Raw genomic sequence first — 14502 nt, 5'->3', positions numbered from 1 at the left:
TGCCACCTTCATCCGCGAGCTGCTGCTGCACAGGAGATATGCAAGAAATCGGTTTACCTGGGCAGTGCAAAGAGTACGTAAGTTGAGTGTTGAATTATATTTGGTTTGTGGGGGCTCAAATCATTAAATAATGAAAGTAAACTGCGATTTATGAAAATATGATTGATTCAGGACAAACACAAAAGTGCATCTCAGAAATGCTGATCAAGCTCATTTACGGAATTGCCAATTAGTTAGTAAATAAGTAAATTTATCTATACAGCACTTTTTTCAAGAACAAAAGTGCTTTACAATATCTGTCTTTAACCTGAACATAGGTACTGCCAACAAGCATTGATCAGCTGACCTCAGAGACCTATTAATTACATATGGATGAAGTAGTTCACTAATATCAGGAGGTATCTTCACATTTCTCAAATATACTGAATCAATGCAAAGGCTAGTGGTAATGCATACACATAATGCACAATTTTGTCATTAAAACAGCTTGAAAAAACAAAAACTGCTCCTAAGTCAATGCCATGTCAGTGGATGCTTTTGTCCTGCTTTTCAGCATGATGTACAGGCTATAACTATGCTGGGTATTCTCTTGAGTGTCCTTTAGGCTCTGTACACACACCTCACTGTTATCACTCACTGATGCTTGGTAGATGGATTCCCATAGACAGTTAGGCCAGGGTAGTTTTGATCACGTGCTGCAGGACCCTTTGGTGTTCTGCCGTGCACAATCCATACAAGTATACTGACATTGTATACAGGCAACATTTACATTCTACAAGAATCAGTAAACTAGACAAGCCTCCATTCCAAATTAAATAGTAATCTGTATACTGCACACTCCTCAGTTTTATTGCAGTCATACCTGAAATAAACCTCATTTTGAAGGTATTTTCAGAGAAAAAGCCAATCATTGCGAGCAGCAGCCAGAGATTCTGAATTATCCTGCAGATTGATTAAAGCTGGAGATTTTCTAGACAATTGGAGCAGAGATGTCATCAAGGCCAATCAAGCCTGGCCCTATTCCTTTCCCATTACAAAGGCTGCACCTGATTAAGTACATCAAATGAGCAGCGGCACAACTCCTGGAGCAAGAGGCATACAGGCTGCTGCAAATTTTCAGGTTATAAGCTGTGTGTAACAGGACTAAATGAATAAGACCAGAGAGAGGGCAATGATTTTTTTTTTCTCCTGTGTGCATGTGTGATCTGTATTTGATGTCAAGCATCAACAGGCCACTGAATAGATAGGTCAGACTGATTATTTCTCAGATGACAGGAAGAGAATACCGAGCTCCTGTGTAATATTTTGTTAAAATTGAAAATTGAATAGCTGTCCGCCATGCTATGTCATTCCTTTAACACTATGCCAATTAAAGAGCTCTATGGTGGTACAATCATTCATTTTCAGGAGAGAGATTGAAATTGAATTATGGAGCATGAGAAGAATGAATTAGATATGCTACATGTTCCCTTGTTTCTCAGCTCTTATCAAATAGAGAGGCTGCATCGGAGTATTTGAATGTTCCATAAGATCCTGGCTTGTCTCTTCTATAGTTGAAGCACTTGGGATATTGAGTGTAACTACATCTCCTGGCTGATCCTCACATCAGTTAGTGAAAGACAAAATTGTATTCCAAAAACCTATCTGACATTATAACAGTTACTGTATACTGTTATATTAATATATATGGTTGTGAAATAATGGTATCCTGCAGTGGAAGTCAGGACAGGATATAAAGCTTGTTTTATAATTTAAATGCCTATCCACATTAGTGATATTACAGGAGAGTGTAAAGGTGCATGAAATCTTTTTATGCCTTTCCTTTTCTTTTAAAGCTTTGTATTCTATAATAATGTGTCCTCTTAAAAATGCCTGAAGAAGTTGAAAAAAGAGCAACAAAAAAAAAAGAAATCCTTCATCTTTCTGCCCAAGTTGTAAGTGTGCACTTTGTTTCTAATAAGCCAGAATCACACAAAAGAGAAGTACATTCCAAACATGTGGTCTCTCACATTTTAATTATCTCTCAAGAGTGTATATTCACACGCGTATAAAAACATATTTCACATGTAGACAACGCTGCCATGGTTAAAGAGAATCTAGAAGAACTTTAACTAAAAATTGTGGCTATTTTAAGTGTGAGTTGGTAGTGACTGGATTACACACTTCATCATTACAAATGAATGCAGAACATATAAAAAGAAAACCTGAGGGAAAGGTAGCTTTGGCATAGCAAAGGTATTTTCAAGCACTGCTTTTCATTCTTTCAGAAAGATAGTCTTTCTTCTGAACTGTAAATTGATCAAGTAGGTCAGCGTTTGTAGCTTTGTGAAAAAAAAAAAAACTGACACAAAGAATTTCTGGGTTTTTTGTTTTGTTTTGTTTTGTTTTGTTTTTCCTTTTTTTTTTTTTTTTTCTGGCACATGTGTATTCAAGGGGAGGAAATCTGTGTTTTTCTACATTTGTATTCCAGCATGTACAGGGAAATCCTTTTTACTCCGGCCAGCTGAGGACTTCCACACATCAAGTCCATCATCGATGAAGAAACAAGTCATGCAAAAATGAAAACACGGGAAACAGGCTCAGAGTTGGAGATGGGCACTTGTCTGAGGCCGAGTGCAGGGGGCTTAGTCTGGAAGTAGAGACCAGCCGGCAGTACACAGCGAATCACTATGGTGACAGCAATCAGGGGGCTCAGGGGAGTGAGGCTGGGTCAGAGAGGAAGGCTTGAGAGGCAGCTGACTGAGGAATCAGCCCTCACTCTGAATGATTCAACTGACAGCTCCCCCCAGGGCTGTGCCGGACCAGCCATCCCCAGAGACCATGGGCTTTACAGAACAGGGATGCGGCTAGCAGTCCTTTTCAAAGGGAAAAAAAATCAAAAATAAATACTTAAGAAATAAATGGAATTGGAGCCAAGACAGCACAACAGTGCCATAACACAGTAATGCTGTTAATGACACCATCTTTCTACCGATGAAAATATAAAAAAGGGAAAATGTGCTAATTTAAAACATGTAAACAATATTATATGCCACATCCTTGATGTGAGTGTGAGTCTCTCTACATATATTTTCCTTCCCTGTTGACATAAACATTGGTTAAAACTAGCAATTTGCTAACACTCTGCTTTACACCTTACCATTACCCCTTCTATCATCCATTCATCATCACCCACTCCTCTCCCTTTATCTGACACTTTCTCTGTCTGTTCCTCCCTCTCTCCACTGTGCTGGACAGCATCCACCTAAACAGATGGTTCAGTGTCAATAGGCTGCTATTAACTGGCCACTCTCCCCGCTCTGATCCAAGACAGCAAAAAGCACATTTAAAGCACTGGGAATAAATCCTTTGCCACGCTGATGAAGCCATGAGCAACACACCACTAAGATTTGATTAGCGCAGACGATGACGATCCCATTTACTTTAACACCATCACCCTCATAAACTATTTTTTTTTCTTTTAGTTTCTTACAAACAAGCACTTCTTACTACAAATTTCATATTTTATCACATTAAATGCAGGTATGCTATTCTGAGTCCTTTTTCAGATGTTACTGACTTACTGAATATTCTCATATGACTCATCCTTGGCTCACACAACCCTAATGTTTTTTTTTTTTTTTTTTTTTTTTTGCTTTTCTGTTCCATAGATGGGATCTCCTGCCATGTCTGTGACTAGCTGCTTCGTCATCTCTGTGCCACACCCTGCTGAGGAAAAGGACAACCGCCTGACCTTGATGCTTGCATCTGCCCAACCCTCACTTTTCCCCATCTCTGGTAGATATTAATAAGAGGTACCTTTAATTTCCACTCTCCCATAGTACAGGTTTTACTACATTCCATTACTTTATTTTACTCCCACAAAAGCACATGAAAGAAAGTGCTAAATGCTTCCTTCTTCCCAAAAAGCATTTGATAGCCCCTTTTCATGTTAAATCTACAACATAATTATACCCAAACAATATGTGTCTTCACACTTTTTAATTAATGCTGGTCATACTGTATGTTCAATCTGGTCAGAGAGTGAGAGCTAGCCTATGTATAAATGTTCCTTCACAATCTATATCTGTATGTTATAGACACACCCAAAAAGAGGAGAAGAGAGGAAAATATGAAAGGAAAGATAGGAGTGGCACGGAGAGGAAGGGATGTGGCGGCGATGGTGTCGCTGCTGCTAGAACAGTCTTCCCACCTTGTGGTAGCATAGAGAATTGTAGCTGCTTCAATACGTGAGCAATGGGGGAAGAGAGAGTGATGCAGAGAGAGATGGAGTGAGAGAGAAAGAGCGAGAGAGGGAGCGCAAAGGAGAGAGCCAGAGGGAACGATACAGAGAGAGCAAGGAAGAGAGAGAGAGAAAGAGAGAGAGCAAAAGGGAGGGGAGTTTAAACTAAGTGCAATGTTTTGGGACAGGCTAATCTGCTAGCGAGCAGTGTGAGGATCGGAGCGTATTGTGTGAGCCAGTGTGCGGGGGACAGATAAGGGAGCCAGCCAGCCCGCCAGCCCGACCCACCGACCCACCGACTGCCTGACTGCTTGTTTTAATGTGCTGACTCTGGGGAGATTTTAAAAGACATCATATTGACTCCTTAGACGTGTGCGGAGACCCTGGGCACAAACGCCACCACTACAGCCACAGCCAGCAGAAGTGCATCAGCAGACAGGGGAGACAGAGAGAAAATAGAGGACTGAAAAATCACAACTCCAGAATCAGAAAATTAAAGAGGATTTTTTTTTTATCCCCCTCTTTTTAAATTGATTTGATTTTTTTCTTTGTTTCTTTTTTTTTTTTTGTGTTCCTGGGACTGACTCCCAACTGTAGAAAAAAAGAGGAGGGGGGAGCAAAAAAAACAACAAAAAAAAACAAAACTGAAGAAAATCTGAAAATAAAAGGACAGAACGAAAAAAAGCACCGAATCTGAACATGTTCGAAATAAGCCGAACACTCAACGCTGCTTTGTTGAGCAATGAGGTAAAGAGATTTGGATTTGCTTATTCCCTCCACACCTCACCTGTGTATGTCTGCTGCCAACCATTCTGTCATGTGTGTTATTGTATGTCAGTACGTGTGCCTGTCTTTACACTTCTATATGCGCTCATAGCCAGAAGACAGAGGGGATGATTGATAAGAGCAGCTGTTTATTATATTTCCCAGCACGATGGTTGGTACAGAAAAGGGGACTGCAATGCTTCTCACACTCATCCTGCCTTGTAATAATAAATGGCGAGCCAGTGCCTAGACTTTATGTCCTCCTGTTGTAACAAGACCAAGGTAGCCATCAAACCCATCAAACATAGGCTTGCTTGTGAAATTGTCCACCTGGGGCTAAAATTGTTTGTGTGCCTTCATGTGCACGTATAGTATGTCTGTTAGTGCAAGTGTGTATGGATGTGCGTATGTTCACACATGCATTTGTGTGAAAGCAAAGGGTTCTGTAATGCCCCTCTGCCTCCCTCTTTCTTCATGCCCCCCCCCTCCCTCTTCTGTCCTTTACCATCGTCCTTCCTACCTGCTGTTATGTGCTTTCCTTCCCTTTCTCTCACACCCATTCTCTCTCTCTCTTTTTCCCCCTCTCTGCCTCTGTCCTCCCTTCTCCTCCCGTGTCTGTGTATGAGTGTGTGTGTTCTGTGAGCAGCATCTCAAGATGATGGCGAGGTACGGGCAGCTCTCGGGACTAGCAGCCAGTGGCGTGGGCTCCGTCCCTGAGACGCACTCGCCGCTATTTCCCAGGGATCTCCTGTCATCGTCAGCCCAGATGGGCTACAGGTCACCCCTGGTAAGAGGATAGACAGACCGATATATATTCTCCATCCTTTTAATGAACACTGGCAAGCATAAGAACAAGAAATAAAACAGGGAGAAATGATGGTAGTGGTAGTAAGTGTGTATGAAAACTGTGTGTATGTGTGTGTGCGTGTGTGTTGAGGTAAAGAACAAAAGGACAGAAAGAGAGCAAATCAATTGTGGAATTCTGCCTGTATCCCCAATGGATAGTATTAGTAAATATTTACATTGTTATGTTTGTTCAATTATGGACGCCTACTCTGTCTTTAGCCTCTGCCAGTCAGACTGTTATCAAGGGAATTTGAGGTGTTTGTGTGTGTTTGTATCTGTGTGTGTGTGTGTGTCTGTGTATGCATGTGTGAATGTGTGTTTGTGTGGGTAATATATTCTGTTTGTTGGATTTTGTCAATTTTGTTAGCAATATAAAATATCCATTCATCTCCTTGCTGCTTGGTGATGAATTAATTGATGTGTTGTAAATTAAAAGACGGCCATTAGCACCATTGTTAAAATCCCAGACTTTTTACAGCAACCTTGGAAGTCAAAGAATACATTTTAGCACCCTGAGATGTCAATTCGTTTGCGATTTTAAAAGACCAATCAAGTCAGTTACACTTCAGTTAACATCTGAGAAGTCATGTTAGCAAGGGGAGGCAGAGAAACTGTAAATAGATGGGATATTTTGCGCTGGAGTCAACATTACTCTGCAATTTACATAGAAACGATTACTTCAGGGGAAAGGGAATGACAGAGAAAAAGGGGCATGAGAAAACCCTGAGCGTTTAGGCAAAAGAGCTGTAAGAAAATCCCTGACTCGCCGCATTAAAGCGACATGAAGCTGTGGGTGTCTAATCTGCTGTGGGCTCTTCATTGGTTCGGCTCCCCTTCAAACTGGCTCAGATCCACACCCCAGAGCCTCCCGGAAGCCTTCATAACCCACTGTCATGCTGCTGACTGTATCCAGGGGTTTCCGTCAAGTGTATGCAAATGCATGGCGGGGATAAGCATTGAAATGCGTCCGTGAGGAGCTGAGCTTCAAAACTGTTTTTCAGTTGTTTATTTATTTATTTATTTTTTTGCTTTGAATTCTTACGCCAGTTCAAAGACATCTGTCCAGTGTTTTGTTATTACACACAACACGAAGCATGTGTTTCCCACTGCCCATTTAGACTCACAACAGTGTTATCAGCTCTTTGCATAAAGCTGCCGGACCATAAATGATTTACTAAAACCAACGGAACTACTTACTCCAGTTTATTATATGAATGTGATTGGCACGTAAACATTTTTTTGATGAATGTTATCAGCATCTTATTAGATGGCTTTTAAAAGAAATTAGCAGTCAGTCGCAGGGTGAAGCATGATGAACAGATGACTAGTTGCACATTACATTACATTTAACAGACACCAGTAAAGAATTAAGTACAGAGCACAATTAGCACAGACAAAATTAATTCAAGACATTTTTATTATTAACTAAGTGACAGTCAGGTCCTCATCATAAATAGTTTCATTTCTAGCAAAATGGCTTGCTAATGGTTCATTTTGGGGACTTTGCGCATTTGCTATCAGTGTGTTTCTAGTGATGAGCCACGTTCCTGTGTGTGTGAGCAATCGAGCATGTGGGTAATCGCATACGCTTGTGTATTTGTTTGAAAATGTGCGCGTGCATGCCTGCGCATGATTACCCTGGTTAAAAAAGACCATCGTTAAAGTGATTAATGGTGCCTTCATTAAGCACAGCAAGATCATTTGCATACATTAGATGAATGTGCTGGAAGATTCTGGTGGCTTTGGTGTGTAGAGCCTCAAAAGCAACATTGCAATCTCTACCTTGGTGCTTTAAGAAAAGGAAATACAAATGTGTAGCGGCAGCCAAACATTGCTGCATTTTTTTTTTTTTTTTAAAGGAGCAAATTCATTGTTTAGCAAATTGGTTATTTTGTCAATTAATCAATCTAATAGTTTGATATGATTACAATTTAATATTAAGACACTAGATTGCATTTTATATAATGCGGTAATGGTGCAAATTACTGCTTTGATAAATGAATAAATAGCTTGTTTAGGTTCAGCTTGTTTAGAGCATGCATGTGTGTGTTTGTGCTAAATGTCTCCGTGTCTGTGTGCGCATGTTTACAGTCTTGCATCTCGTGTTTTAAGCTCTAGGATGACATGTTTAAAAGAGCATCCAAAAAAATGTAATTCTGACTGTTAGAGCACACACAGCAGACAGAGGCGCATGCAGTAAATGAAACTCAAATGTACATTCTCATGTCAGACGAAGCGTGCCCCACCTCAGTTCACAGTGTTAGAATGACCAGGATGACCACCTCAGGCGAAGTAGGTAAAATGGGGATAACGTGAAGAAAAGCTTAATTGCAAATTATTCAATTTTTCAGTCACTGAGATCTAATTTTCAAAAGCCCACATCTAAAAAGCTGCAGTGCACCGTGCTTCAGAGCTGAATGCTGTTAATTTGTGGAAAGCTCCACTGATTACCCACTGCAGGCAGCTGCCGTTCTCTATGTGACACAAGGCTTTGTTTGACAACTCCAATCTTTAATGTTTCAACATTTGAAAAAAAAAAAAAAAGCTGCCTAAAGCCGTTCATCATCAACACAGCAACGAAAAGCAAAGAGGGACAAAGAGAAAGGGGGCTGCCATAGTTGTTGGCAAACGTGTGTAACCATGGTATATTAACAGCCAGGAGATAGTTAGAGGTCATCTCTATTTCATAACAATGATTAGCTTCTTCCATCTGCCGCTCACTGCATTTCCCCTCTACTTGATTGCAGTGTTCTCTATATCCAGGAAATTAGTTCATTTGTGCTCCACAACCCTGCTGTCACTGAGGCACAAACAGGTGCAGCAGACTGAACGACGCCACACAGGGAAAAAAGCCGTTCATAGGAAGGGAAACAGAGATGGAGATATGTGCAAAATGCAGAATCAACAGTAATATTTGTGAAACAAGTACAGTAGTGGTTAATTAACATAAGACTGGCAAAAGCAAATGTTGCTGGTTAATAATATTTTTCTAATGTGAGCAATTAATTGATCTGGCAAACTAAAAATGACTCTAAATGGTTTAAATGTGTAAGGAAAATGGCGCTAACGTGAGAAGGACAGTAATATTCTTTATAACATTCTTTCTCTTTATAACTGAAGCACATAATGTGGTTTAATATGGTTGGAAGCTCTGCTCTCTTCAGCAAAGCTTTTTCAGCTATAGGGTTCTATAGGGACAAAAAAGGCATGCTACTCGACCATAACGGCACATCTCAAACTAGAGCACATTATGACGGCAATATGCCAGAAAATTTACATGCAACATCACAGGAACATTCAGCTAACACGTGTGTGTGTGTGTGTGTGTGTGTGTGTGTGTGTGTGTGTGTGTGTGTGTGTGTGTGTGTGTGTGTGTGTGTGTGTGTGTGTGCGCGCATGCACATCATGTCATGTTTGCACTTGATATGAGCACATGTGGTGTGTCAGTTACGGGGAGCACAGAGAGGGGCACTGCAAGGGGGGCCTGAAGGGTTCAGATTTGTTGGAAGAGGTGTGTGTGTGTGTGTGTGTGTGTATGCTGGCCACCAGTGCTGCAGGGAGGGCCTAGTGATCAGCAGCTGAGCCTGTGTCCCGCTGGGAGCCATCACTGCAGAATGGAGCAGGTGTCTGCAGGCTCATGGACACACACACACATACACACAAGTGTATTCTTGCTCTTATTTGCTTTTTTCCTTACTGTATTTCTGTCTCCCTTGGAGTCTTTTTTTTTTTTTTTTGCATAGTATGGCTCTTTAGGAGGCCTGTTAGCATGTGCTGCATCACCCATTACCATTGTCAGCTGTGACCTGTTTTTTCTATACTCATCAACTCTGTAGGTGAGACATAAACAATAGAGTAATCCTCTAATAGCTTGCTGCAGCGTCATGTGTCCACACCCAGCCAAAGGTCACCTGTGACTCTGCTTATGTAACATAGTGGAGCTCATATTTTCTGATTAGAAACAGACTGAATGTCTCTTCACAGTCGTGACAAAAGAGATTGTTGAAGACTGCAGTCCCTTATTCAGATGTAAACAAAAAGGTCACGCCCACCACCAGAAAGTAAAGCAGAAGATTTTAATGCACTATTATTCCCACACTGACTGACAAGCCTTTTAATACACGGATTAACTTAGTCATAGTCATCACAATTATCGCAGTTTATGTTGTAGTGGATTATAATTCCATTGTGGGCTTCTAAATGGTAGTACGGATTTAAGTCTGTGGCTACATTTATGCAGTTCAACATATTGAATGAAATAATCTCACTTCTTGCTGTTCATTTTTCTTCCTTAATTTCAAAAAAAAAAAAAAAAATCCCAGGGCTGCCCTTTTGCCTGGCAATATAAAACAGTTAATTCCAGAAACAAATTTGTTGCCTCTCTTGGACAATGTTTTCACATCCAGCTGCAGTTATTTCATTTGGCTTAAGAAGATAAATACAGAAAGAATAATGCGACAGGCAAGACTGGAGAGAAAGAACTATTGTGTTCTCAAAAGTGGTGAGTTCTTCGTATTTTGCTCTTTGCAAATAATGAATGTGTAAAAATAGAAACTTTCTCAGATGTTATTCGGAAGTGAAAGTCCAAGTCAGAGGCCAAAATGTAATTTTAGGTCAACATATTTGTCCATTTAAAAAGCAGTTTATGCTGTAGTTATTGAATCATTCAGGTTTACTGAATTAATTATAAAACTGACAGTGATATCTGAATGTACTGTGGATATGTCAGCCTTATAAACCTTGACAAAAGACGCATTAGCCAGTGGAAGACCTTTACTGCCCTGTCTCCATCTCTCATGATAATCTCATCAGATGGTTTAAGCTCAGTCTTCTCCCTGACAATAGACGCAAATTTATAATGCAAACAAAATCCCCCGACAAAAAGATTATTTAATAGTCTTTTTTTTTTTTTTTTTTTCAAAACAGATGCCCATTTTGTAGGTGAGAACTCCTGACCAGACTGCATGTGGCAGTCATTTTAAGAGCGCCAATGCGAGACAATGGGCCTTATTGTTGACAGCTCGACGCCTGTTGATGCTGAGCTGACAAATGCTGCTGATACTTGAGCGATTGTCTGTGTTTGAGATGCTGGCATGTTGATGAACAACGCTTTTTTTACTCTCTCAGAATTGATGGTTTCAAAGCCAATGCGTTTTTATTGATTCGCTAATTGCCGGGGATGAGGCAAAGTATCCGTTGTCACAAATGATGTATGGCTGACTCGTGTAATAACGCAGAGGAAAAGTGACCAGTGAAGTTACAGCAGCTCACCATAGGCTCACCTGAAGGTTTCTATTAGTTGGACCATGTGTTGGCTTGGCTGTAGGTACACGTGATCGCAGACCCAAACATGCAGCAGGAGCATCATCTTTATCTGCTAAACTCTCTATTAATTATAAATGTATTCTAATATCAGCATTCTGCATTTACTAAGGAGTCTGTCTTGAACCAGTATATTAGCAATAAGGCTTTAAATATGTATTCCTGATTTACAGGATTAAACATACAGTAAACACGCACACAAACATAAATATACAGATTAAATATGCAGTGTTTCATGTATAATTTTAATATGTATATTTACATGGGAAGTAACTGAGTAGATGTTATGGACTTATATGATTAAATTACAAAATAAATGGGATTGTAGTCTGAGGAAAAATATGGAATTAAATTACGGTTACCAGTCAAAATGCTGGTGATTATAAAGGCATATATGGGTAATATAATATTTAATCTGTTTCTTTGCATGTTATTGCAGTGCAAAAATGGCTTCTTTTGCTGATAACATGGGTCAGCAGGGCCATCGTGATAAATTTACATGCCGCAATTTCAGCAGTAGGATGGCTTACACCAAGTTGCCTCTCCTACCAGGGAGGCTCCCTTCATTTGGCAGTATTCACTGAACTCACTGAGCCTTGCTTTTGATTGGTTCTCTTGTCTGAATTTGCACCACCTCTTGGCTGCCAGTCAGTGCGCACTGCTCCAAGCGACCCGAGTTTGCCGTGCCTGCGACCAGCATGGCGGGTTGCCAAGTCGTCAGACAAGAACAGCTTCCGGTGCTGTAAATTTAGCAATATTTCCCTTCTAAAATCAGAAAGGGGTTTGTTTACGTGTTACATTACTTTGATGAATTAGTTAAAAAAAAGTTACTTTACATATTGGATTTTTAAAAGGGCAACTAATAATCTGTAACTTATTGCATTTTAAAAGCAGTCTTCTCAAAACTTTCTATTAACATATTTTCTCGCAGAATTACATTTATTTGTCCTGACTTAATGTTACAAAGTGAAGATTTACTCAGAGCACGACTGTTCCTTTTTATACCAAAAGTCTTGTTATTTTCACAGCAGGAAAATCATTTCTAGAGTGTTTGTTGCTAATGACTTTTTTCTCTTTAATCGGCTAAATGTTTCAAGAACACAAAATAACCAAAACATGTCTCTAAGCATGTAGGCATTTAAACTGAAACCCAGTGGGGTTTTTCTTGTGCATTACCCACTTGCTTTTCTTCAAGCATGAGAAAGGGCGGTTAAGCATGAAGTGACATTTGGAGAGTCGGATTTGTGCGGTGTGGGCATGTTTTGGTCCACAGTGCCGATGGCCAGCTCAATGAAGGACCATGGATGTGTCTAATTTCTGAAAGGTTATTTCTTATCAAAAGCCACAGTGGTATAATTTATGCAGATCTGATAGTGTAAGGTTTTTGATGAGGTTTTAAACACTGCAGAGTTTGTAACGGATAAAAAAAAAAAAAAAAGAGGGGAGGGCTCATTTCTGCAGAGAGATGACTGCAGAAACAAGAAAAAAGTAAATATTGCACATAAAATGCTCAGAGACTGAGCAGCAGCAATTAAAGAACCTCAAGTGGGAAACACTGTGCGTTTTTGTCTTGCTGTAGGGTGTGTGTGTGTGTAAGTGGGGGGAGCTGTGATTAAAGCCTCCACCAGATGGACCACAGCGGTGGCCCTGTGAGCATGGCTGTACCCCGACCGGGATCAAACACAAAACAGGCTCCCATCCTCACAGCCCCAAAGCCCACCACTAAACCCCCGCGAGCCACCGACCCACCACACTACGGCTTCATTTCACACACCAAGTTTAAACTAAAGGACACAACATCAACAGAAAAGGGCGTCATTTGGTGTCCCAGTGATTGTGCCTGATCTTTGACTACATCTATAACAAATATGGATCTTTACATTATCAATACATCTACAGCTAGCAGAAACTTTATGATCACTGAGAGAGCTGCTGGCCTGCTGAAGTTGAATGTCACCCCAAGCTGTAGACCACTCTGTTGTCCAAATGGACACTAATCCACCAGAGTCCTGTTGAGAATACACTCTCAGTGCCAGAACACATGCCAGACTCAACAGAGAATGCATAGCTAAGCCTTTCTGGGCACCTACACAAGCCATCTCTCATTTGTGTTCTGCTACCACCTCAAAGACCATTATGACCATTATCTCTTCCATAAAAAAGAAAAAAAAGAAAGGACAAATCACTGTGCTGGGTTAATATTTATGTGTATTTAGGTGTCGATTTAGTGTTTTTATGTATTTTTCCTGATGTTTTCACACAGAAAAAAGAAAACCAGCTATACCTACTGTAGGGATTTTGAATTAAAACAACAAACGAGGACTGTGAGACTGCGTAGTTTACATAGTGGCTGAACAAGCGCTCGCTCTCAGATAGAGACAGAGCGTCAGTCTGAGCTTTCAAACAGCTCCCTGTCACATCTCTGCAGCTTGCAAAGCTCCAGCCATACCAAACAGCTTTGAGTTAAAGTTGAAGAAAGTGGCTGTGACAAATGCAGCACAGCCTTGTTCTGGGATCAGCATGAAGAATTCATTTCTGATCTAAGGAGTTTCTACGAGGGAGAGTGACACAGTCAGGGGTTAAGCTGACTGCGTATCATGCCCACTGACATGGAGAGAAGAGGATGTAGGAGGAAAGCACCAACTAGATTAGTTCAATTTCACAAAAAAAAAAATATATAAAATAAAATTCTCCTCTATAATTTGGTGTACATTTAGATAGCATATGCCATTCACTGGATCCCCTTTCTGTCTCTGGTTACCATGACTTCACAAATTTGTAAATGGCAAGCCAGTGCAGGATTTAGTTGTTAGTTTTTCCAAAAGATAATCCAAAATAAAATGTCATTTTTTTTCACATTCAACACCAGAAACAAAATTCAAAGCTCTGAGCTGTAACTCAGTGTTATTATTTTTGATTTGGTTACATTGCATATATTTTCAATGTAGGATTGAAGTTCAAAGAAATATGCTGGAGCAAGTTGGAGATTTGTGACATTTGTTCGGTTTTTACTCTTGTGGCAAGTTTGAACTGAAGTGACCTGGGATTTTTTTTTTTTTTTTTGTGCGCACATTTAGCCCTTCACTCTGACTGGCTGTGAGTTTGACTTTCCTCCCAAAAACAATTTAACATCATGTGCCCTTTGTCACTTAAATAAGATGTGATTCTACTTTACCCCGCTTATAGACATTGGTTTTCCTCTAAGAGCAGCTTTTGTGGTAGAACTATGTCCAGCTGCTGTAATCCATTACTAAACTGTCAGAGCACTGTAGCACAGTGGGGCCTGCTTTTGAGGAGAAAGAAAAGAGGTGATTTGACTGAATGCGCGTCAGTAATGCAGGTACACT

At 40.3% G+C, this 14502-nt stretch overlaps 1 protein-coding gene across 6 annotated transcripts in view; it reads left to right on the top strand.

Moving 5' to 3' along the window:
* The first annotated feature begins 4906 nt into the window (after positions 1-4906).
* elavl4 (ELAV like neuron-specific RNA binding protein 4) overlaps positions 4907-14502 on the top strand; it is a 71034-nt gene continuing 61438 nt past the window's right edge. For 5 of the 6 annotated variants that reach the window (XM_030727889.1, XM_030727890.1, XM_030727886.1 and 2 more), the window contains exon 1: positions 5643-5774. In XM_030727889.1, coding sequence (XP_030583749.1) covers positions 5643-5774 — 132 coding nt within the window. Of the gene's footprint in view, positions 4970-5642; positions 5775-14502 lie in introns of those variants that run through there. The other variant, XM_030727891.1, reaches the window with a different exon arrangement.

The sequence above is a fragment of the Archocentrus centrarchus genome, chromosome 4 (genome assembly GCF_007364275.1).
Source record: "Archocentrus centrarchus isolate MPI-CPG fArcCen1 chromosome 4, fArcCen1, whole genome shotgun sequence".
Lineage (NCBI taxonomy): Eukaryota > Metazoa > Chordata > Actinopteri > Cichliformes > Cichlidae > Archocentrus > Archocentrus centrarchus.
This window is presented reverse-complemented; position numbering and strand designations above follow the sequence as displayed.